Source organism: Mycteria americana, unplaced genomic scaffold (assembly GCF_035582795.1).
Source record: "Mycteria americana isolate JAX WOST 10 ecotype Jacksonville Zoo and Gardens unplaced genomic scaffold, USCA_MyAme_1.0 Scaffold_44, whole genome shotgun sequence".
NCBI lineage: Eukaryota > Metazoa > Chordata > Aves > Ciconiiformes > Ciconiidae > Mycteria > Mycteria americana.
The window spans coordinates 485,355-511,797 of record NW_027445631.1 but is presented as its reverse complement, the minus strand read 5'-3'; the positions used below and the strand labels follow the sequence as shown (position 1 = coordinate 511,797).

At 43.7% G+C, this 26,443-nt stretch overlaps 1 protein-coding gene across 1 annotated transcript; it reads right to left on the bottom strand.

Moving 5' to 3' along the window:
* On the bottom strand, positions 1-26,078 carry LOC142403823 (repulsive guidance molecule B-like). The gene is given in 5 exon segments (XM_075490121.1): positions 1-2,000; positions 20,817-20,978; positions 20,980-21,329; positions 25,476-25,711; positions 25,962-26,078. Coding segments are annotated over 4 exon segments (1,290 nt in total). The 5' UTR covers positions 25,582-25,711; positions 25,962-26,078; the 3' UTR covers positions 1-1,328.
* Between the last annotated feature and the right edge of the window lie 365 nt (positions 26,079-26,443).

The following is a 26,443-nucleotide window of genomic DNA, read 5'->3' as shown; positions in this document are numbered from 1 at the left end:
TCAGTGGGGTAGGCAACTTTATTCTTCTATCAGAATAATTTAAAAGTATTTACACACTGCACAGTCACTCTTTTATACAAACATATACTTACTAGTATATTCATGAACCACATCTAAAAGGTTTAGCAAGGACTGACACATTGTGGGGTTTCTATGCATGAAAATAAAATCTGCAGCTTTCTAAAAGACAGCCATTCCTAGTGTCTGTGAAAACCAGTGTTTCCTCTAAGCTCAAGTTCTCCTCAGAGACCATTCATAAGCTTCAAAATATCCACGTTTGGCATTAACTTCAATTAATTAACCAAGCTCTCTTAGCTATGCTAGACTTCAAGAACGAACATGTGTAAATAACATTTTCTCAAGAAATCCCACAGCAGAAACAAGAAAATGAAAACTTTTTAGAGGAAGTACTAAATTTTTGAAATATTACTTATTTGAAGGGCTCACAGTTCGACGCTAGTATACATATACAGACACACACACTCATAGGATCCACGGACAGAGAAAGTTAACTAATAAATGGTACCTGTCTACTAAGTATGAGCATCAGTGCAGCAATGCTAGGCTTTATCCACTAGCTTTCAGCCATGAGATCTTTAAATTCAGTGCACCAATGAGGAAGTTCAGCCACACACAAAATAGGGAGAAACTCCAATGCACTGTGAGAGATGGTGTACGTACTTTTCTTCTTTTGAAGCTCATCCTATGGAATTAGAATGTCAGAATTATAAAGAAGCTTTTGTGATTCATGTCTCTGCAGCATAAATGCTATGTTTAGGAGATGCAGAATTATCCAAGATGGTTTTCTGTGCTAACAGGAAGTGCTTCATACTCTTCCTCCAAAGAAGGGAGGACCGTTTGTTTAAGGGACAGAACAAGATCCCATTCTTAATGGTTTTAACTAGAGAACCCAACAAATTACCAATGTCATTACAGAAGAGAGGTGCTGACCTCTACAGTAATAGGAAGGACAGAAAAATAAACAAGTTAATATATTAACAAAATTTTGTTGTCAAGCAGGAGCACTAGGTATATGTACATGTGTATAATGCATAATTACTCAGATAAATGCATAAATATTGAAATACATAAAAATAAAGTTCTTTCTATTCAGGGACATTATAAAACATTTCACCAACTGCAAAACAAAGATACAAAGAATACTACATCCAACATACATGAAAACAGTAACACAATATATACAGCCTGGTGGGTATCCCAAGACAAAGCATTCCTTCATATACATGGTATATACATATATACTCCTCTTTACTCAATATATTATGACAATATATATATTTTTAAACTTTGTTATAGACAAAACCCCCCTACAAAAATGCAGCGAGGATCAAGCACACAAGACCAGGACTGACAAAGAATTTGCTACCCTTGCCCACACCACCACCACTTTCATTGCTGGGAAAGATATGCCAGTGCTCTTTTCTGGGGTGCAATGCCTCCACATCCTTCAAGGCACTGTGAGCAGCAGCTGTGAGGTTAACATCACCAGTTGTGAGTAGGTCAAACACACATGAGTAAAAATAGATGTCCTTCACCAGTATCTTCTCATGGCATTTGGTGGTGGCAGTTTCCAGTGTGTATACTGACCAGGGATGAGTAGCACCTGCCTGGGGGAGTAACTGCCCCATCACAGACAATGGCAAGTGGCCACTATCATCAATACGTTCACTTGAAGGGCAACCATTCACACACAGCTGCAGATCCTGACTCTCCTCATAGGCCATAGCCAACTCTTGAGGCATGCGAATGGCCAGCATTAAGTAGTGTCCAAGTTGGTGTATATACACTGTGGTTCCGATGTACCTGGCATGCATTTCAACATATTTGCCACCAACTTTTTCCACAATTCGCAAGCTCTTGGTGTTCCCATCGCTTCCACTTGTTGTGCCATCCACAAAAGCTGCAGGTAAGTCATCGGTCACTGCTTGATATACTTTCTGATCTGTACAGTCTCGGTATGATTTAAAGATAATAGTTATCTGGGGGTGGGGAAGAGAAACAAGAAAAGTTAGTGATCATGGAAAAAAAAAAAATCTCTCTTACTGGAAGAGTTGCCAGGATTAGCTGTGTTAGAGTACTGTAAAAGCACTGATATGTTTAGTCACAACCATCAATACAACAACCAGTGAGACAAGAGATGCATTACCAGAACAACTAGTCAAATTACTGGTTACAGCTCCTGGATCCATTTGTCCTAGGAATTGGGAGATTTGACACTTCCAATCCACTGCTACTAGAGAACGTGCCCGTGGAGAAACAAAACTAGACTGAAAAAATACCCCAAAACATGCCTTTGAAGGGTGACTTCCAACATAGAAACCAGAAGCATAAACCAATTACTTGTTCTTTTAAGATTACAACTGGCCTTTTAAACCTTTATACTTATTGAATAAGCCATGATAGAAACAGTAGGTCCTCTGATCCTCTGGAAATAGTTAGGCTATTTGGCAGACTGAGTTTGAGGTGTCTAGTGACTTTTTCCAAAATAAAAAGTATAATGAAGAGTTACATACAAATATCAGAAACAGAGATGCTTCTTCCTTTCCAGTTTCAGAAGGGAGGAAATTGTAACTTCTTGAAAAGGTCAAAGGGTATTTTGCACTGGAAATAGGGCTTCTAATCATCGCTTTCATCCTTGACTGACTAAATCAAGACTACTTAGTCTATTATTTAAGCACTCTGATACAAGATTCAGAGTACTCCAAAGCATATTAGAATATATTTTCAAACTAACACGACAATTTTCCTTAAAATCTACTTACTAGCAACTCCACGTGTTTTAATTTCAGTTAACCAGCACAGTTCTGCACAACAGCTTTTGTTTCTTGCCCCTCTGCTTTGAAATAAGAACTAGAGGTTTAACAGCTGGATTACAGACAATCTGAGTAAAACCTTGACCCTTATTAGCCCCACCTCTCCATACCAGTTGTAAAAGACAAGTCTTTCCTTTTAGTACCTCTTCCTTCTCCCATCCCAACAACTCCTCCAAATACGCAGGCATACACTAAACACTACATTATTTTTTAATGTTTGGTTTGTCCCAGTTAGTTCATACTGTCAGTCTTTCTGTCTCTCTCTCACATACACATACAGAAAGTACTTGCTATTTTAATTCCACATGTTCCCACTGGTGCTGTGTGGCATGAATTTTCCAATGGTTTTTCTTTGCTTTAATCAGTTACATAGCTAGCTTGAGACCAGCTATAGTCAAGCAGTCTGGTAAACTTCTATCTGTGGGCCACAGCTATGCTTGAAGGTCTCTGCCCCAAATCCAGACAACATTCAAGTATTTTTCCTTCAGAAGTTCAGTGCCTTCCTTGCTGTAAAGACGATCTCACATCACTACGCTTCATGAAGTAAGCCCAGCAACCCAGAGAGAAGATATCTGAAATCTGTCAAGTGACTACTATGTTCTGCATGTAATCCAGGGCCTCACATTCAGTAAATTGGGTCTTATATTCTATAGAACATAGTTTTGATGAAACAGATTTCTATCCCAGCCTGCTTCCATACAGAAGTGTTCCTACTTCCTTGAGAACATTTGTGTTGCTCTGCAATGGAAGAGTGATTTACATTCCAACAGAAGTAAAGGTCTGCAAATCTGCTCAGCACCTGAACAAGCCTGCAGTTGACAATACAGATGGTTTTAATGAGACACAGAACTGGCTACTTGATATAACAGTTAAGTAAGGGGCCTGACAAGACTTAACAGGAAGGAATAAGAGCAACCACCAAGATCTTCTCTTCAGAATTCCTTTCTCTGAAAAAAGGAAATACACACAGTTTCAGAGACAAAGAGGGAGAATAGAGACCTTCACTCTAGGCAAGATCTGCAATAGTGTTGCACACTGAATGAGGGCTGAATGACTATTAAGTGAATGAAGGCCTCTATGTACCTTGCAAGGATGCTCCCAACAGGGAACCAAAGAGACCATTAAGACTTGCCAAGATCACAGATCCATATTTAAACACTGTGGGTCAAGACATTAAGTTTGGATGTTGCATTTTCTGTCCTGTCACCCCCATCTAATCCACAGGCCAGACCAGTAAAACCAGAGATCGGATCTGCTCCTACCTCAGTCCAACACCCTAGTAGTGACGGATACTTAACACTTCACTGAAAAGGGAGATAAAGCAAATTTTGCTGCAGAGCTTTCTCTGTTTAAGTTTTCAAGGCAACCATTTTCACTATGGAATGCTTTTTGCCCTTCCAAACAAGTTTACTGTGTGTTATATGCATACACATACATATAGTACTTTCTCTACTTTCTTAAAGGGGACTTATAAGAAAGATGGGGACAGACATTTTAGCAGGGCCTGTTGCGATAGGACAAGGAGTAATGGTTTTAAACTAAAAGAAGGTAGATTTAGACTAGAAATAAGGAAGAAATTTTTTTACAATGAGGGTGGTGAAACACTGGCACAGGTTGCCCAGAGAGGTGGTAGATGCCCATCCCTGGAAGCATTCAAGGTCAGGCTGGATGGGGCTCTGAGCAACCTGATCTAGTTGAAGATGCCTCTGCTCATTGCAGGGAGGTTGGACTAGATGACCTGTAAAGGTCCCTTCCAACCCAAACCATTCTATGATTCTATAATCTGGCAGGATTGTAAAAACACCCACACAGCTGCTTACATGTCACTGTTTACATACTAGAAACTAGCTGCCCTTTCTAAACCTAGGAAAGAAAAACCCAAATACCAGAACACCTTCAGACAAAGAAAAAGCTTTTTTAAAAATATCGGTGTCTAAGCCTCGTACTCTGGGCACATACAGAGCACTTAAATTATTGCAAATGAGGAAGCCTAAAGGACCAAAATAAGGCTGTTGCAGAGACTTAACTCAGGGCATACTATACAAACCTCAGTTACATTAAGGTTACCAAAGAAAAAAACAAAACGAAACCAAACAAAACCCACACGTTCAAGCTGCACTTAAACATTTCATTTTGGACCAAATCTTTCCATTCCTACAGAGAGAAAGATGCCAGTAACATCATCCTCACTGAGTCTGCCAAGCATAAAGATTACTTAAACCCCATCTTACTCCCCCTTTCAAAGATGGTGTTACTGAACACGTAACTTCTGAAGATGCTCAAGTGAAGTTTCTAGAAGACTGGGGAGGGAGAGAGTAATCAGCAGTCCTGTGAGGGAGCGATGGACAGGATCGCTGAGCAAAGGGTATGGGGTGGTGTGATGGAAAGGGATCACAAAGTCAACAAAAAGGGTCACCTCCAGCACCTGCATGTAAGAAAGGAAGTGCCTACAAGGCACCATTATGGAGAAATCCCCCAAACCCTCTCCAGGAACTCAACATGCTGGGGTGCCTCTCTGAAGTGCCTGTAGCATAGGGAAGAACTCATCATGTTTAAGAGATCCGCGTGCAGTTGCAGGGCTATGATCTTGTTGGGATCAAGGAGACATGGCGTGATGGCTCCCGTGACTGGAGTGTTGCAATGGAGGGATGGGGGCTCTTTAGGAAGGACAGGAAGGGAAGACGAGGAGGGGGAGTTGCCCTTCAAGTGAGAGAACAGCTGGAATGCATGAAGCCCTGCCTGGGGATGGATGAAGAGCCAACTGAGAGCTTATGGGTTAGGATTAAAGAGAGGACAGACAAAGATGACATTCTAGGGTGTGTCTACTATAGGCCACCTGACCAGGAAGAACAAGCGGATGAGGCCCTCTACAGACAGATAGGAGCAGCCTCACATTCACAGACCCTGGCCCTCACGGGGGAATTCAACCACCCCGATATCCATAGGAGGGACAACACAGCAGGGCATAAGCAATCTAGGAGGCTCCTGGAGAGCATCGACAACAACTTCCTCACCCAAGTGACAGAGGAGCCAGTGAGGAGAGGTGCTCTGCCTGACCTCCTACTGACCAACAAGGAGGAGCTCATTGGGGATGTGAAGGCCAAAGGCAGCCTTGGCTGCAGTGACCATGAGATAGTGGAGTTCAGGATCCTGAGGGGAAGGAGGGAGGAGGGTAAAAAGCAAGCTCACAACCCTGGACTTGAGGAGAGCCGACTCTGGCCTCTTCAGGAATCTGTTTGAAAGAGTCTCATGGGATAAGGCTCTGGAGGGAAGGGGGCCCAAGAAATCTGGTTAATATTTGAGGATCACCTCCTCCAAACTCAAGAGTTCCATCCCAACGAGCAGGAAGTCAGGGAAAAGTGCCAGGAGGCCTGCATGGATGAACAAATAGAGCCTGGCCAATCTCAAACACAAAAAGGAAGCATACAGAGGGTGGAAGCAAGGAGGGGTAACCTGGGAGGAATACAGAGACATTATCCAAGCATGCAGGAATGAGGTTAGGAAAGCTAAAGCCCACATGGAATTGAATCTGTCCAGGGATGTCAAAGACAAAAAGAAGGGCTTCTACAAGTACATAGGATACAAAATAAAGACTGGGGAAAATGTGGGCCCATTGCTCAATGAGATGGGGGACCTGGTGACACAGGACATGGAAAAGGCTGAGGTACTGAATGTCTTCTTAGCCTCAGTTTTTACTAGCAAGAGCAGCCTTCAGGAATCCCAGGTCCCAGAGACCAGGGGGGAAAGTTTGGAGCAAGGAGGATGTACCCTTGGTGGAAGAGGATCAGGTCAGGGAATACTTAAGCAAACCGGATGTACGTAAGGCCATGGGCCCTGATGGGATGCACGCATGAGCGCTGGGGGAGCGGGCAGATGTCATTGTGAGGCCACTCTCAGTAACCTTTGAAAGATCATGGCAACTGGGAGAAATGCCCGAGGACTGGATGGAAGCAAACGTCACCCCCATCTTCAAGAAGGAGGGCTCAGGGAACTACAGGCCAGTCAGCCTCACCTTGATCCCTGGGAAGGTGATGGAGCAGCTAATCCTGGGAACCATTTCCAGGCACATAAAGGATGAGAAAATAATCAGTCATGCTTGACCAACTTGATAAACTTCTATGATGAAATGACTGGCCTGGTAGATGAGGGGAGAGCAGTGGATATTGTCTACCTGGACTTCAGATCTTAATTAACGATCTGGACGATGAGGCAGAGTATATACTCAGAAAGGTGTTTGCTGATGGTACAAAACTGGGAGGAGTGGCTGATAGGCCAGAGGGTGGTGCTGCCATCCAGAGGGACCTCGACAGGCTGGAGAAATGGGCTGACGGGAACCTCATGAAGTTCAACAAGGGGAAGTGCCAAGTCCTGCACCTGGGGAGGAACAACCCCAGGCACCAATATATGCTGGGGGCAACCCAGCTGGAAAGCAGCTTGGCAGAAATGGACGTGGGGCTCCTGGTGGACACCAGGTTGAACATGAGCCAGCAGTGTGCCCTTGTAGCAAAGGTGGCTAATGGTATCCTGGGCTGCATCAGGAGGAGTGTTGCCAGCAGGTCGAGGGAGGGGATGCTTCCCCTCTGTTCAGCACTGGTGAGGCCGCATCTGGAGTATGGTGTTCAGTATTGAGCTCCCCAGTACAAGAGAGATGGCGCTACTGGAGAAAGTCCAACGAAGGGCCACTTAAGATGAAGGAACTGGAGCATCTCTCCTATGAAGAAAAGCTGAGTAAGCCTGGACAGAGAAGCGAAGGTTCACGGTGGATCTCATCAATATATAAAAATACCTGAAGGGAGGGTGCAAAGAGGACAGAGCCAGGCTCTTTTCAGTGGTGCCCAGTGACAGGACCAGAGGCAGTGGACACAAACTGAAACACGGGAGGTTCCACCTGAACATCAGGAAAGTTTTGGGGTTGTTTTTGGGGGTTTTTTTTTTGTTTGTTTGTTTTTTTGACGGTGAGGGTGACCAAGCACTGGAACAGGTTGCCCAGAGAGCTTGTGGAATCTCCCTCCTTGGAGATATTAAAAAGCCATCTGAACATGGTCCTGGGCAACTGGCTCTAGGTGACCTTTTTTGAGCATGAGGGTTGGATCAGATGACGTCCAGAGGCACCTTCCAACCTCAACCATTCTGTGATAATACATCTCTAGAAGGTGCATGGCTAGTGTGCCTTAAATACAACACTTGTAACTGCATTCTCACACTATTCTGTGAGCACCATAATGTAATTACAGTGCTGTAGGTCTGTAGTTAGTAGGTGCTATTTTACCATAGATTCTACAGCTTTGTGTGGTAGATTGACCCTGGCCAGCAACTAAACACCCACCCGCTGTTCACTCACTTTCCCCCCACCCCAGAAGGATGGGGGAAGAGAATGGGAAGAGCAAAAGCAAGAAAAATACATTAGTTGAGATAAAGACAATTTAATAAGGGAAAAACACACCCACAGAAAAAAACCCAACAAAACAAAGTGATGCAAAGGCAATCACTCACCACCTCCCGGAAGCAGACTGATGCTCAGCCCATCTCTGAGCAACAGCTACTTTGGAAAAACTACCTCCCAGGTTTTTTTGCCGAGTATTATGGCACATGGTATGGAATATCCCTTTGGGTCAGCCATCCAGGTTGTGTCCCCTCCCAAGTTCTTGCCCACCCCCAGTCTGCTTGCTTGGGTGGGTGGGGTGGGTGTGAGGCAGGCACACACAGAGCAAGAAACAGATAAAGCCTTGAGCTAAGTACTGTTGTGCTGTTCAGCAATAGTCAAAACATTGGTGTGTTATCAACACTCTTTTGGTCACAAATTGAAACAGCACAGCTGCTATGAAGAAAGTTAACTCCATCCCAATGAAACCCAGTACACTTCATATCCTTGAATTTCCCACATTTGCAGTAAAGTGACAGTGTTCTTTAAGACAGAAATTTTCATCAGGTTATTCATAATTATATTGTTTATTAGGTTTCATTAGCTTTCCTGCTATAAAGTACTAATAGCTGAAAAAATGCCACAAGAATCAAGAGACTTAACGTGCTGTTCTTAAGCATGAGAAGAGCGCATTTTTCAATGCAAGAAATTAAACATTTTCTATTTTGCAGTTGTAACACCAACCAGAGCATCACCACAAATTGATGAATTCTCATTCCCATAGGAACCCAGACTTGCTTAGGTAAATGACTCTAAGAATGGGAGTTAGTAAACTGGATTAGTTCTAAGAGCAGGGAAAGAGGCAAACATTTGATCAGCTTATTTTTTGATAAACCTTGGCGAATAGCTACTGTAAAAGAAAGCATCTGCAACTCTACCAAGTTTATATTCTTTCAGTTACTGTAGTTTTGAAAAAAACGCTTCACTGTAGCACAGTTGTTTCTCTAGTCTGCATTCATTCATTTTGTCATCAAGTATTTTATTATTTTGTAGATTGCATTCTACTATTTCACTCATCATGCCTTTAGAATACACACAGACTATTAAAGTCTTCATCTGCTTTGAATTAGTACAAGGTTGTGCATACAGTTGTTTTCTTATAGGGTCTTGTGATCAAGATCACATCCCAACATTTAATTGGCCCCTGCTTCTGTTTCCATTTCCCCCCCTTCATGGAACTTCACTAGGGAAAGAAGGAGCAAGCAGGGGAAAGAGCAGAAGAAAGAAAAAACAGTTCAGAGCTACAGAAATAAATCCTGTTTTCAGCACACAAATTTACGTATATATTGCATGTCCTTGGTGACTTTTAGAAAGTCTGAAATAGCAACTTTCCTCATGGATTAGTTTGTGCAAGTAAGCAATATAACAGTTTGGCACATTTGCACTGTACCACTCCATCTATTATTGATAGACAGTACTGCTATCTAAAACATCAATGCCTTTGTTAAACATTTTTCTTCTGCCCAAGCTACTCTGTCTCTGCTTATTCATTTTTAAATATTTCTTTCCTTACCCAGTCTAGCCCAGCCATAACAATAAGATGCAAATTCAATGCCCATATATAGAAATGCAAGTTCAGATGCCCAAGTCTTTTATACCTACTGCAGGCAAAATTCCTGAGGAGAGAGTTCAGGCAAAGCCTGCCTAGAATTAGGCTAGACTTCATACAGATGTTAGAAAACACAAACATGACAGTACCACATGCAAGAAGGTGACACTACTTACTGGACAATGAATCTGGAAAAATTTTTCTGTTGTGGGGTTTTTGGATGGTTGCTTTTTCTTTTTTTTTGGGGGGGGGGGGTGTTGTTGTTTTGCTTTGATGCGTTTTTTTCTTAAGTACAAAAAAAACAAAAGAAAGAAAGTTTCTATTATGTTTGGAAAGATTTTGATCTTGTCCAGTTTCACTCACAATTTTAGCAGAATAGCCCCAGGTCCATCTCCCTCCCCATACATTTGTCTTGACTAGGTTGTACTTTCAGGCAAGGAGCACGCACTCATGCAGAACCTACCTCAACACCACTGAGGACTCAAGGTGCTACTAAAATTCAGACCCACCCCTTCCTCCTCAATTACTACTCCCAGCACATATGGCCACAACACCTGTCTTGGAAAGGTTACAGTCAGCATTCAGGTACGTAACAAGAAAAGCTAGTTAGAGAGGCAAAGAACATTGATTATAACAAGGAGGTTATTCAAGCACTTAACAACTGTACACTCAATCAGTGGAACAAGCACACTGAAACAGAGCCTTTACAATGTTTCTTATGACATAAGATTTTGCTATTGAGCATTTATTTTGCTAACAGAGAGCAGCACAGAAGCAGATGAGATCCCACAGTGGGCCTCTGTAATAACACATCTGTATGTCTGAGCAAGGCAGTGGGACAGGCAAACTGCTGAGATGGCAATCTGATGCAGCAGAAGAAACTTCGCTATTCATGCTTCTTACACTTTATCTTCAGAATAGGTCTGCAGTTTAAACCACATGCTCCTCCTGCCCAGCACCATGACAAAGCATTCAAATGCTTTTATTATGTACCGTTCCAGTCTACAGGAAAAGATAAGGAATGATTATGTTTAAGGAGAAACACAGCCCTGGTGATTTACCGATAATTTCATTTAACACTGAAGAATAGGTGGGAAGATGGTTCAGCAAGAGGTTTTATGATATTAGACCAGTGGTCTTCAAATATCCCTGGGAGACCTGTGAATGACTTAAATGATCTGTGGGAGGAAGTTCATTAGGTAGACAGCTGCATAGCATAGTTGGGTAATTTTTATTGTACCCCTTGGGGTGAATTAAACACACATTTGTGCTTAAATATAAAAATTTAATGAACAATGCATTGGACAGAATCCTACCACCATAAGTGGTTCTGTAACCAGATGTAATCAAAATAATTAGTTCATTCTTTGTAACTAAGCAACACAGAGATAGGAGCAGGGTAGACAATGCTTTAATATTGTGTTTGTACACCTATGGCTATGGATATGCTACTATGCCCAAAGACAATTGGGCGAGGAGTAGTACGGACATGCTGCTATGCTCCCAGTACAGCCCCAGCCCATCCTGACAACGAGTGGAGGGTGGTTACAATAATTGGTTTGTGTTAAGGGTGCCAAATCATTGTTAGGGACCATGCACCATGAAGAAGGGAAGCAGGTTACATAAGCAAGGTGGGATTGCGCATGGCCAGAAGAAGGGGTCAACTAAAGGACACACCTGTACGACCACCAAGGACCACCAGAGACCCCCACAGAAGCCCCTCGGAGCTCAAGGATGCATGCGTAATGACCACGCAAATATGATAATTAGTTCCAGGAAATAGAATGAATATGCGTGATCATTCCAGGAAATTTCATGCATATGCATGTAATTGGACAATATAAGTTTCGGCTGATGCAACCTGCGGTATGCACGCTAGGTGGAACGATCCCCCGTGCATCCGGTGCCGTAATAAAGAATGCCTGCTTCTTAATGCTACATTGGTGTTAAGGAGTTTGATTCCCGATTTCGGTGACAGTTTTGGCGACCCAGATGGGACCCTGCTTCTGAATTTTGATGGATCCGAGGGATCACAGGACCTCCAGCTGGCACCGAGGGATTCTCGGGGAGAACCTCCGATCCCCGGACTGAAGAATTCTGAGCAAGATCCCCTGGAACAAGGTAATAAGGCATTCTTCTAACGGGTAACAGAACTTTAGGTAGGACATGGGTTAGAGTCCCACCAAAGGTAGGACGTGGGTTAGAGTCCCACCAAGCCTGCTTGTAAGGCGTGGCAAAAGCTATGCAGGGTTGGGCCAAGAGGTACCTCGATTGGTAAGTCTCTGCTAGGCGAAAGCCTGTGGAGCGGGGCCCAAGGGGGAGTCTTCGACGGGGGGTTGAAGTCTCCAAGGTCGGGATTTCCGGCAGGGGGCTGGAAGCCCAGAGGGAGCTCCAACAAGGGTTGGGGTCCCTCTGACTAGTGCCTGTGATAGTGCACAATCACAACCACTAGTCATTTGGGAGACGGGTACATTTCCGAGTAAGAAACCCATCCCACAAAGAACACCTTTGGGATGTATTTTAAAACACTGGAAAGATCTGGGGGGTGATCCTTTGACATGGAAACAATTAATTGAATATTGCAATAATTGGTGGCCAATGTATACTTTGGAAGGTGGGGAGAAATGGCCAAAGAATAGTCCATGGCAATATAATACCATCTTGCAATTAATGTTATTTTGCAAAAGGGAAGGTAAATGGGATGAAATACCTTATGAGGTATTTATTTTTGCTTTGAGAAATCATCTGGAGTGGCAAAAACAGTGTGGGATTATCCAGTAAGATTTTATGGTATTGACTTTGGAAAAAACAGGGAAGGAATAAGAGTTTAAGATGATGTTGCTCTGCCTGTAGCATTGGAAAAGGGAATGTCCCAAAGGAGAGAATTGGATCTTTCGCTACAGGCAATTAAGTTGATGACTCTGAATGAAGAGGACTGAAGGAGACCGGGGGAGTCAACCCCAGCTGAACACCTGGTTACATTAAAGCTGGGGAATGACAAAGTAGAATTTTTAGTTGATACAGGGGCAACATATTCGGTATTAAAAATATGCTAAGGGGGGTTTAGTCATAGAACTATAAGTGTTGTTTGGGCGACAGGGCAGAAGGAAAACCGGCCGTTTTTACAACCTTTGAAATTCAAATTGGGAAACCAATGGGTAACTCATCAATTTTTGTATATGCCAGAATGTCCATCATCTTTGTTAGGAAGAGATATATTGAGTAAATTGAATGCACAAATAATTTTTAAAAAATGGGGAGACTCAGCTGTTAATACCTGAATCAAAAGCTGTGGAAGCGAGAATTTTTATGTTACAGGATACACCAGGGGTGGAGGAAATCCCTGTAGAAGTGGAGAATGCTGTAACACCCTTGGTATGGGCAAGTGGAATTCCAGGTCGGTCTAAATTGGCGGAACCAGTAAAGGTTGTTCTAAAATCTGGAACTAAACCGGTAAGACAAAAACAGTATCCTATTAAGTGGGAAGCTAGAAAGGAGTCGGAAGAATTAATAACAAAATTTTTGAATTATGCATTATTGATAGAGTGTGAATCAGAATATAACACCCCGATATTGCCAGTGAAAAAGCAGAATGGCAAGGAATATGGGTTAGTTCAAGATTTAAGAGCCGTGAATCAGATTGTTCAAGACATTCACCCAGTAGTAGCTAACCCATATACCTTGCCGACATCCTTAAAAGAAAAACATAAGTGGTTTACTGTACTTGATCTCAAGGATGCTTTCTTCTGCATACCTCTAGACAGAGATAGCCAGGCATATTTGCCTTTGAATGGGAAAGCCCCACCACTGGAGGCAAGACACAACTCACCTGGACAGTGCTACCTCAAGGGTTCAAAAATAGTCCTACAATATTTGGTAATCAGTTGGCAAAGGAATTGGAAGTGTGGAAAAAGAAAATTTAGAAGGAATACTATTGCAGTATGTAGATGACATCTTGATAGCAGCAGAGACTCGAGAGGACCGTTTACAAGCGACCATCAGCTTGTTGAATTTTTGGGACAAGCAGGATACCGAGTATCAAAAAGCAAGGCCCAGATTGGGAAAGAGACTGTGATATACTAAATATATCAATATATCAAAGCCTAAAGCTTTGAACCTTCGCAAGGACAAAGAAGATTGGGAGCAGGCAGAAAGGAAGTAATTTGTCAAATTCCAGAACCCAGAACGATATGGGAATTGCGGACATTTTTGGGTATGGTGGGGTGGTGTCCATTGTGGATCCTCAATTATGCAGCTTTGAAAGGATCCCAGGAGAATCACCTGTTGTGGACACCTGAGTGTCGGACAGCTTTTAAAAATCTGAAGAAGGCTTTGATGTCTGCACCTGCGTTAGGACTCCCAGATTTAGCAAAGCCTTTTGAATGTTTGTACATGAGCGATAACATCTTGCTTTGGGTGTGTTGACTCAAAAATTAGGAACCTGGAAACGGGCCATTGGGTATTTTTCTAAGCAATTGGATAATGTCAGCAAGGGATGGCCTGGATGTTTGCGAGCTGTGGCAGCAACTGTACTCTTAGTCCAAGAAGCAAGGAAATTAACCATGGGGCAGAAAATTACGGTTTATGTCCCACATATGGTAATTTCTGTCTCGGAGCAAAAAGGGGGGCAATGGCAGTCCCCGAGCCGCATGCTCAAATACCAGGTCACTCTCTTGGAACAGGATGATGTGGAACTTAAAACTACAACAGCAGTGAACCCAGCAATGTTTTTAAGCTTGGAAATGGGCGAGTCTTTACACCATGATTGTTTGCAAACTATTGAACAGGTGTATTCTAGCAGACTGGGCCTGAAGGATGAACCGTTGCCTAATCCTGATTTGGAGCTGCTTATGGATGGAAGCAGTTTTGTCCGAGATGGAAAATGAATGGCGGGGTATGCAGTGGTTACCACCGCCCAAGTGATGAAAGCTGAAGCCCTCCCTGTGAATACATCAGCACAGAAAGCAGATTCACACACATGGAGCTATCTGGAAGGAAAGAGGACTGTTGGCAGCTCAAGGATCGCCCATTAAATGTAAGGAAGAAATTCTCCAACTCCTCCAGGACATCCAGCAGCCCAAGGAAGTAGCGGTAATGCATTGTAAAGCACATCAATTTGGACAAACCGTGGTAAATGTGGGCAACCGATTGGCTGACAAAACTGCTAGAGAGGCAGTGGAGCAAAGCATCCTTGCCCTGGTACCAGTAAAACAGGTAAAACTTCCAACCCCGAAACCAAATTTTGGTAAATTGGATAGATTATTGGCAGAACAGTTGGGAGCAGTAGAAAATGAGGTCGGTAACGTACACCCGACAAGTCATAGTTACCCCACAAATAATGATAAAAATAGCTGAGGAAAAACAGAGAGAAACACATGGGGGAATTGAAGCGATGATTGTGGATTTACAGAAATCAAGATTGCTGTGTGCACATCCCAAATGTTACAGCTGCTTTGAATGAACAAATAGATGACATGAAGAGGGTGGCACAGCAGACTCAAGGTTTAAGAAACAAAATGCAAACAAATTGGTTAGGCCAAAGTTTGGGACATTTTGGATTTCCTCTTAAAGGATGGATAACCGAGTTGTTACAGACACTAATCATTTTGATTATAGTTGTTTTGATGATTTGTTTGGTTTATCAATGTTTAAAGAAAATGTTGACACAGACATTGTCTAGGAATTCTGTAGCAATTTTAAAATCAGTGATGAAGCATTGTACACCAATGCCGGGAGAGAAGCCACCTGCTTATGTTGAGATATGAAATATTAAGAGTGGAAGTATTGAAAAGATGATTATTTCAAAACTTCCAAAGGGGGGAAATGTAACCAGATGTAACCAAAGTGATTAGTTTGTTCTTTTGTAACTAAGCAACATAGAGATAGGAGCAGGATAGACAATACTTTAATGTTGTGTTTATACATCTATGGCTATGGATATGTTGCTATGCCCAAAGACAATTGGGCGAGGAGTAGTACGGACATGCTGCTATGCTCCCAGTACAGCCCCAGCCCATCCTGACAACGAGTGGAGGGTGGTTACAATAATTGGTTTGTGTTAAGGGTGCCAATCATTGTTAGGGACCAGGCACCATGAAGAAGGGAAGCAAGTTACATAAGCAAGGTGATATTGCGCATGGCCAGAAGAAGGGGTCAACTAAAGGACACACCTGTACGACCACCAAGGACCACCAGAGACCCCCACAGAAGCCCCTCGGAGCTCAAGGATGCATGCGTAATGACCACGTGAATGTGATAATTAGTTCCAGGAAACAGAATGAATATGCATGATCATTCCGGGAAATTTGATGCATATGTATGTAATTGGACAATATAAGTTTCGGCTGATGTAACCTGCGGTATGCACGCTAGGTAGAACGATCCCCCGTGCATCCGGCGCCGTAATAAAGAATGCCTGCTTCTTAATGCTACATTGGTGTTAAGGAGTTTGATTCCCGATTTCGGTGACAGTTCTACAAGGAGTCTGCAAAGATGTGTCACGAGCAGATTCGTTATATACACTTGCACCAGCACCAATCCTGTGAGCATCAGCATGGGGCACCTCAGCCCCATCCCCCAGCACCAGTTCTGCTGCCCAAAAGGTGGCCCCTGAGCGCTCACATTCCAGAACTGCTACAAGACAATGTTGCAGGTATTTCTTATCAGCAAGGGAAACTTCACTCCCTTACAGGGAGTCCTTCTGTCTCTGGCATTCCTGCTTCCAACCCGTTTAACCAATTCTGCAGTTGGGCCTTCCTGCCCTCCATGCCAGATCATTCCTTGGTCACAAATTACCAGTGCTGAGCAATTAGAATTTGAATTTCCCCTTCAGCATACATGAAATCTCTAACAGGGTCTCACAAAAGCTTTTGGAGCTCATAAATATAGGAAAGTTCAAAGTCCAACGTAGGTGGATTTAGAGAAGACTGCTTCAATGATGCTGCTGGTGCCAAGTTCTTAGAAGCAAGAACTGCTGGGGGGTGTTACAAAACTACATACAGTAATCCCTCATCAGCCTGCTGGTCACCTACAGAAGCACCACACAACATTTCACCATGTGACACTCTGCCCCCTGACCAACATCAGCAGCGTAGGCAGGATGCCACCCACGTTATCCATGTAAGGTATGATTCTCTCAAATCACACTGCCATTGGTGGAGTCAAGGGGCGGCACGACTCTTACGCACGTTCAAAAGGCATATGCACGATTGGTTGTTGCAGCCAGATGACCCGGATGCCAAGTGTCCCTGGCAGTCCACCGGAGCTATGGCATCGCTTATGATCCTGTGCTTGCTATCAGTGATTGGGTGAGTCGCCATATGGGTGTGTTATTGCTCATCTTTCTTACTGCCTCAAAGTTGGGGTGAGGGGGTGGTGGTGTTTGTTTGGGGTTTTTTTTGTTTGTTTTTATAATGCATTGTCACACTCCATTACTGTTTGGACCACACCATGACAAGTTACCATCTCATGTCAGAGAAGAAAATGGGAAGGCAAGGTATGCAAATTCCATGCACAGAGAAATAAAGAGGAAATCAACCTGGGGAAAAAAAAAAAAAAAAAAAAAAGGATAGAATTCAGCATTAGAAGATTTCCAAAGAGAAACTCAAGATCACTCAGGAAAGTACTTCTCAGATGTGGTTAAGCAAGAAGGTCACTGCTTATAAGTAACTCTAGAAACATCTAGCATCTATTATTGATTAATTTCAAAACTACTCAGAACTTCATAATAGTTAAGTGTCCTTTAATCAATTGGAACAGTAGCTTAAAATATTCCACCACCTCTTTTTTTTTTTTTCCCCCCAGGTGGACAGTCCAAGGAGAAGGGCTCTTCTCCCCTGTAGTGAGTTTGTAAAGCATATATGGTAACAGGCAGGTAAAGCCTTTTTAAGCACACAACATTAAACTCGCATCTCCACATCTAAGAAAAACACTGCCAACTTTATTCTCCCTCCTTCTGTCCCCAAGAAATCCCCAGAGGCTTTAGAGACAGTCAAGATAGATACCGCTGAGTATGTGTGCATGCTCTTGCCTCCTTTCCACCCCCCAAATTAAGTTATTCAAGACACAAACTTCTGCAACAATTCTCCAGCAGCCCCAGAGACAGAAAAACTGTTTAGTGCCTGATAAACTGCCATAGCTTTTCCTACAAAACAACCTCTAGTAAGGTCAGGCTGTCCTGAACACCAGGAAACGGGATTGTTTCTCTTTACGCCAATGAAGTTGGCAAATCATCAAAATCAGTACATTGCCTGTGCCCAGTAAGATATTGGTAGTTTTGCTGCATGTCCTGTTTTTCTTACAAGACTGTCTGGAACAACACAGCACATCAGTGTAATCTAGCATAGCTTTGCACATACTAAATGTGTTCATGACAGAATTAAATGAGCTTTCCTTATGGAGGAGGAGAGAACTGTGAAAACGCTGAAGGCACAAGCACAGAGCTGAGGTCACATCAGAGAAACGCAGACCTTAATTTTAGACAAGTCTGAGCTCCAAAACCAAACACAAGACCAAAGAGAGCTTATTTGCATCTTCTGCCCAGTACACAGGAATTCTATTAGAAGAGAAAAATACAGCTTCCAGCAGAAAGTATCTTCTGCTACAGCCTCTGCCCAAGGAGCTAGCCTCAAAGTTACGTTCACAACCTGTCTTCCAGCCAGGATGGTGCCAACGTCCCCTTCTCCAGAACTTTTATATAATCCATTTTAAAACAAACAAACAAAAAGCCTACTTGTTTTCATCACACTATGAGCTAACCATCAGTTGGTTACGATCAAAAGGTAATTAAGAACTTTCAATTAAGACTGAAGTACCAGTTGGTGCCCAACCACTCTGGGTTATGAAATAAGTGTATTATTTCTCCCACCCTTGACTTTTATGAAGACAAGCAATCAGGAAAATACAGATATATAATAGATAAAACACAGAGGTAGATTTTAAAGCTGAAATACACTGAAAAGATCCTAAGGCAAAACCTGTCATATTTAACCCCAAGAGGTTTCAGTCTGCCCTAGCTCCAGACTGAATACTGCTCACAGGGGAGATTCAACAACTACCTATCTAGAGTCAATCAAGTTATCTAGTTTAGGCACAGGCAGGTGGCTTTTGATATGAGAACAGAGCTGTTGTCTTAAAGGCACAGGCAGGCCTCTGCCTTTTAGAAATATCCCAAATCCACAGAAAGTGCTTCAGCATCTACATTTTCAAGCTGTCCACAGCTACCTGCTGAACCATTTGACCAGTTTATGCCCAACTGTATGCCCAGGCACAGCACTAACTTGCACAGGCCAGACTGCTGCTTTCTCCTCCCCACTCTTCAATAATAGGAAAAAAAACCCCCATTGCATTATAAGATAAGACATTATCAGCTCCACCTCACGGACAAAGCAGCTTTTGACTGAAGTCCTTCAACAAAGCAGTAACATGTACCTCTTCTGAGAAATAAAGCCAAGTTCATCTTTACCTTGGGCAGGAAGTCTATAAAGATGAAAAAATTAAATCACACATGGTCAGTGTTCTGATGCTCCTGCTTTTAAGCAGCTGAATGATAACTGGAAAACAAGTGTTATAATATTAATTATTTAAAGGAGAGTAAGTACAGGCTGTTCAGTCCAGTGATGATCTCCTACAAAAAATAGAAGTTAGACTGCAAAAGAGATATCTAAGCGTTTTGACTCTGGGGAAAAAAGAGCACTTATCCAACGTTTCACTACACTGCTAATACAACATATTCCCAGGTTCAAAACTTTATGACCAGTAAACCCACTACAGTAAAAGCTCTGTGTTTTCCACCGCCTGTTTGTTTTTCCCTTCTCTGCCCTCCCTTTCACTCTCAAGCAACTCACTACAAGACACCCAGATAAGAAAAGTTCCCTGTCTGTTTTCAATTACTGCAAACAAGAAGGAAAGTTTTCCATAGGGAAGTACAAGCACCTCTACCTTATTTGCTACTCAGGGACAACTGTGCTAGTGATATCCAGAACACTTGTCAATAGTGATGAAAGACAAAGACTTTTTCGTGTGCATGCTTTATTTGGAGGGGAACAAACACACACCACCCCCCTTCTATTTAAGGCATTCTACAATACCCTTCCTACCTGCTTCCTCTACAGCCCCCTGTAATAGCCATTAAGCCTCAGAAGATCCCTAAAAGACTGGGGAGCTCTACTTCTGCAGTTGGAGAAATCAGATACAGAGATGCCAGTGACCAACTCAAAACTCATACTGGAAGTCTGTAAGAAAGGAAGAGAAAAGGAGAGACTGAACTTAAGTCTCCCAGCTACTTAGTAATCCTTCATTCTCTATCTGAAAGGCCCTAGGATCCTATGCCAACAGGCACAAACAGATCAAACAAGCTCAAAAGAAACTAGCATTGCGAGTTTTAATTAGACCACAGAATATATAACAGCTTTAGTCACTGAAGAAACAGATGTCCTTACTATCAGCATCACAACTATGCAAAACACCTACAAATGCTAAGAGCATTTTGTGAATGAACACATCTCCCACAAGACATACCTTTCCAATTAAAGACTTAATATCCTGGGTAACTAATCTGTTGTGCCACTCTGTCAATATTTTTTTTTTTGTTTTCTATTATACAATTTAAAGAATTAATGCAAAGACCCACACTCTTTCCATCCTTCTGCCCTAGAATTTCCACTTAGTGTGGGGACAGTCACAGATGCTGCAGTCTGATGCTTGTTTTAAAGCATCAATTTAGTTATTCTTAAATGTTTATGTGGTAATATTTATGGATGGGTTTGTGGGGTTTTTTTTGGTTGGGGTTTTTTTTTTGGGCGGGGGGGAGCTATTTTGAGTTTTGTTTGCTTCTAAGGAAAGAAGCAATTTTCCAAAAGATGAGCCCAGCAGTTTTATTTTCCTCAAACTACTCCATGGAAGATCTCAACCTACTACAACCCTTAACTGTTAGGGGTTAAGTAGTTTACTACCCTACTGTCTTGGCCTTCCACTTCTGTATGCATACACAGTGTTTAAGAACAACCCATACCTTATTTGTAGCAGTAGCACTGGATCCTGGGACCACAGGCACATTCGTCACTTGCACTGATAAGTAGTTATTGTCTATGAGAGGCCAAGCACCTTCCACTCTGCATGTCTGGAAGCGATCCTTAAAAGTTCTCAGATGAGGATCACCAAACAAGCCACAAAAACAGGTAAGTAGGAGGAGAAGTTTGTTCCTCTCCCTGATGTTCTCTGGCTCCTGTGTGGCCACTGTAATTGCAGGGATCATGGGTCACTTTAGGGTTGGTAGAGGATGTGGGTCCATCCTTGGAACAGTTTCTCTGGCTCATGAGGTCGCTGATTCCAAGCACTGCAGAATGGTAGACTAGATTTCCACGGCATACTTTGGAATTGCGATAGGTACAAGCAGCATATGCCCGCAGGGCCTTGCAAAACTCCAAATCAGAGCCATCAAGAGCAGAGTTTAGATGTGAAGTTAAGGACACGAAGTCTGTGGTGCACTTCTGGATTCGACAAGGTGTTTGAAGCTGGCAGTCAGCTAAGCACAAAACAGAAGGCAGAGAGAAATCAAGCAAACCTCTTAGATTGCAATATCCCCTTCCACATCCACAAGTGCTACAGAAAACATCTTAAAGAACTTACAGTACTCACCCATTGGGGAGAACATTCTGTAAGAGAGAAAAAGGGGTTGAGAAGATGTGCGGGGGGGGGGCAGACAGGTGGAAGATATCAATACAGCTCATCTCTCTCAAAAGCTGAGATAACCCAAGCCTGACTTGAATTTCATCTAGACAATAGCAAGTAATAGATTAAGAGCATTAACTCCTGGAAAAGAAATGCTGGACTCATAGTTGGCAAATGATAAGCGTAGAATTGCATCTCCATCTTATTAAATCACTTAGTCAATAAGCAAGTCTTAATTTAGTCTTCAGTGCTTTATATGACAAGTTACTGAAGTTTTAAACAGAATCCTGTTCCTGAGAAGGATGTGTGGTTAAGAAGTTGTGATACAGGTTTAGACACAAACAAACTGAATGAAGCAGAGATCAGAGTTTCTATTCTTCAAGAACATGGGGGGGGGGGGGGGGGGGGGGGGGGGGGGGACGACGACGACACACAACGACGGACGGACACACGACAACAGGCCAGGCCATAAACTCTATTTGCTTTAATTCCCTGGCACTGACATAGCTAAAGCTTCACTGCTTGCTTTCTGGAATTAAACAGTGAGAAAACCCACAGCTGTTTGAAGCTCAAGTTGCCAGCTAGGTAATCCAAACACTGCAATAGCACCTCTTACAGCATAATACAATAATGAGACAAGGGGCAAAAAAAAGCACCTCTCCCCACCAAAACCTGAAGTACTTATCAGATGTAAACAGGTACACAGTTCAGGTTAAAAAAAAAAAAAAACAACCACAAAAAAACAAAACACAAACCACCAAACACCACCACAAGACAAACCCCCCCCCCCCCCCCCCCCCCCCCCCCAAAAACAAAAAACCACCCATACCAAACAGTTGCACCTTATCTGGTCAACTGATTTCTGCAAAGAAACATAATTACCATCCCAGCAAGCAAACTGGGATTTTTACAGGCCTCTCTTCCACAGCTCTCAGTCACAACCTGAAATCCTTCCAGGTTCTCATGGCAGTTAACTTCAGTCTTAAGAGTTTAACTTTTACACAAAGCAACTCATGAGGGGTAGAAACAAAACAAGGCTGCACAATGTATTAAAGAAAACATAGATGCACACATTCCACAGGGATTAAAAATAGGACAACAGTCAAATGATAAATCAGGTTCCCTCCCATCCAAAGAGCAGAAGATAGCCATAACAGCAAATGGAACTTCATAAGAATACTTGCAAGACTTCATGTAATAGTTTTTGGTGCTTGGACAGCTATCCACTGAAAACATGCTGCATTATTTTGTTCCTTGTTGAAGGAAAACAACAAGAGAGCAAGAGAGGAACAAAACCCAGGAAAAAAAAAAACAACCACCAAACAGTGATACAACCTCTCACCACCCACCAACTGACGCCCAGCCAGTCCCCGAGCAGCGATCGCTACCCCCCGGCCAACTCCCCCAGTTTATATACTGAGCATGAGGCCATATGGTATGGAATAGCCCTTTGGCCAGTTTGGATCAACTATCCTGGCTGTGCCCCCTCCCAGCTTCTTGTGCACCTGGCAGAGCAGGGGAAGCTGAAAAGTCCTTGACCAGTGTAAACACCGCTTAGCAACAGCCAAAACATCAGTGTGTTCTCAACATTATTCTCATACTAAATCCAAACCACAGCACTATACCAGCTACTAGGAAGAAAATTAACTCTATCCCAGCTGAAACCAGGGCAGACCAATAAAATTCACTGTGTATATATTAATTTATAATTTTAAATGGTCATAAAGCAGATTTATAACAACACAAAAATACAGAATCACAGAATCGTATAGGTTGGAAAAGACCTTTAAGATCATCGAGTCCAACCGTAAACCTAACACTGCCGAGACCATGGCAGTAAACCTAACACTGCCAAGACTACACCATGTCCCTAAGCACCTCATCCAAACATCTTTTAAATACCTCCAGGGATGGCGACTCAACCACTTCCCTGGGCAGCCTGTTCCAATGCTTGATAACCCCTCTCTAATACTTAGAGAAGCATATGGAAGTGTGAACAAAGAGAAGAGATATTTTACAGCTATCCTTTCCCTCCCCTCAAATCCCTCTCTTTACACCATTTCCCACCTTTTGTGTGTCCTCAAATTAAAATAGGGCTGAGTTCAGTTTCATTTTAGCAGTCCAGTTAAAATATTCCTAAGTTTCTGAGAAATGGGGGGGTGAAAGAAGACCGAATAATAATGTTGGACCTTTAATTTTTAAATGCAGTTGTTTTCTGCAATTCACAGTGATGAGAGGATATTAGCAATTTCTCTGCTTATCCCCTAGCCAACCCTCCTGAGTCAGGACTCACATGACATACCCAGAACATCCAATCTGTGAATTTGGAAGGGCAACGGGTGTTTTGCCTATGATAGGTAGCTAAGGTAAATGTCCTGTCAAAATCCCAACACAGAGTAGAAGCAGCCTTTAACCTACAGCCAAGCATGACCATGAAGCATATGAGTAAGCAATAAGTTTCTCAGTACATCTTTGTGGAAGTGATAAACCACAGCTTTGCGAAGAAAAAAAAAAAAAAAATTCTGTGTTTTAAGGCACATGATCGCAAAGTGAAAAGACCTATGCCAAGCAAACTGACATAGACTATGCCAGTTCAGAGCCTGACTTTCAAAAGCATCAATTTTTTTAAAATAAAGATTTTTGATATTTTAATCATATATAATTTAGTCCAGGTTGGCAAGACAAGTTATCAAATAGCAAAACAAATCTACCCATCCAAGCCCCCTTGCAACTTTAGGCAAATTCATTCTGCTGCTTTCAGTAGGCTTGTCCTGGTTTCAGCTGAGATAGAGTTAATTTTCTTTATAGTGGCTGGTATGGGGCTATGGTTTGGATTTGTGCTGAAGACAGTGTTGATACTACAGGAGATGTTTTAGTTGTTGCTCCACTAGTCAAGGACTTTTCAGCTTCCCCTGCTCTGCCAGGTGCAGAAGAAGCTGGGAGGGGACACAGCCAGGATAGTTGATCCAAACTGGCCAAAGAGCTATTCCATACCATATGAGGTCATGCTCAGTATATAAAGCTGGGGAAGCAGAAGGAAGGGGGGACATTTGGAGTGATGGCGTTTGTCTTCCCAAGTCACCGTTATGCATGATGGAGCCCTGCTTTCCTGGAGATGGCTGATCACCTGCCTGCCCATGGGAAGGAGTGAATGAATTCCTTATTTTGCTTTGCTTGCGTGCACGGCTTTTGCTTTCCCTATTAAACTGTCTTTATCTCAACCCACGAGTTTTCTCACCTTTACTCTTCCGATTCTCTCCCCCATCCCACCGAGGGGGAGTGAGCGAGCAGCTGCGTGGTGCTTAGTTGCCGGCTGGGGCTAAACCACGACAAGGCTCTTGGTATAGAGGGAAGGGGGAGGTGAAACAGCAATCTGACTAAATCCAGATGACTTAAGCCTGCACTTAAACATACAATTTATTTCACTACATTTATAAATGTTTAAAAGCACTCAAGTTAAAGAGAAATGCTTTCACAGAAGTAAAACTGATCAGATCATTTCTGAGTGAAAAATACTTCAGGCAAGCACTGTCAGTGTATCTTCCACCTTCTCCCCAGTTTCCATTAAGTCAGGCAAACAGTTGTTCTATAAAAAAAACCAACAAACCAACAACACAACCAAAACCCAGAAAAAAAAAAAAAACAAAACATGTTTTCTCCAAGTTCTCTGGCTTGCTGCTGTACAGCTGCACACTGCCCTGTTCCACAATCACTATTTCCAGCGCTATATCAGTGTTTTCACACACGTATTCCCCCGTACAGTGCGCTTCTTGCGCGGCCTCTGAAGAGCTATCTCTTCAGAGTGGTGCAAACGCTGACGGACGTTTTCCTGACGACACCGCTCACAAACTCCGCATCGACCCGAGCCGCAAACACGCCAGTACGCACACCCACCCCTCCGTCCCGCCTTGTTAAAGTCTGAGGTACACCTGCGCAGGCGGGCACAGTCGGGACCCGGCTCCGCGCATCGGCTCCTCCCTCCCCGATCCGCCCCCCATACCTGTGCCCAGCAGCAGCCCCAGTAGGGCGATGAGACCGAGGGCGGCGGACGGCAGGCGACGTAGCCACTCAGCCTCGGTGGTGCAGGAAGGTGCTGCTCTCCCCATGCCCGTCTATGCAGGTTCCCGGGTTGGAGGCGGGACGGGGCCACAGCATAAGACAGCGAGTGGGAAGCCGACACCTCCTCCTCGCTGCTTCCTTTTCTTCTTCCTCCAAAGGCGCAGGGACGGGCAAAAGCTGCCGGCGCGGCACGGCACAGAGAGATAATCACAAAGGGAAGGAGCCAGTCAACGAACGAGAGAGGACAGTAGCTCTACTCCGCTGAACGCACTGCACCGACCCTGCTACTTCTCCGTCCCACCTCCCATTAGCTAGCCACCCCATCCAACAGGCCCCGCACTGTGCCCATAGGCCCGGCCCGGCCCCACCCCCCGCCGCGCTAGAGCTGATTCAAAAGCCTTTCCCCCTGTCGCTCCCAGTGTCTTGCCTTGCGGAAAAAGCCCCTCCTTTGGCTAGGCTAGGCCAGGCCTGGCCTACCCTTCGCGTAGCGCGCAGCAGCTCTGCGGTCGCAGGACAGCCCTGCGCGTCAGCCCCTGAACCCACGTGATCGGCCGCGTACAGCCAATCACAGCGGCGCCTGCGTTGGCGCGGAAGCCCGCAGAGGTGATTGGCTGCGCTGGCAGCCACACGGCGGGGGGCCGTTCTACTCCGCCGCTGCGAGAGGGCGCGGGCCGGGCGCGCTGTCGGGGGGGGGGGGGGGGGGGGGGGATGGGCAGCACCGCACACCGTGGGGCAGGGGCTTCCCCCGGGAAGGAGAGGGGTGAAACTCCGTCTTGTGGGGGCCCCTTCCAACACAAGCTCGTAACAGCGTCTTTAAATAGCAACCGGAGCATCTTTACCACCTATTCGTCTCCAGTTACAGCTGAAAGCAAACCAACAGCAGGACACTCCCCCAAAAAAGGCAGAATT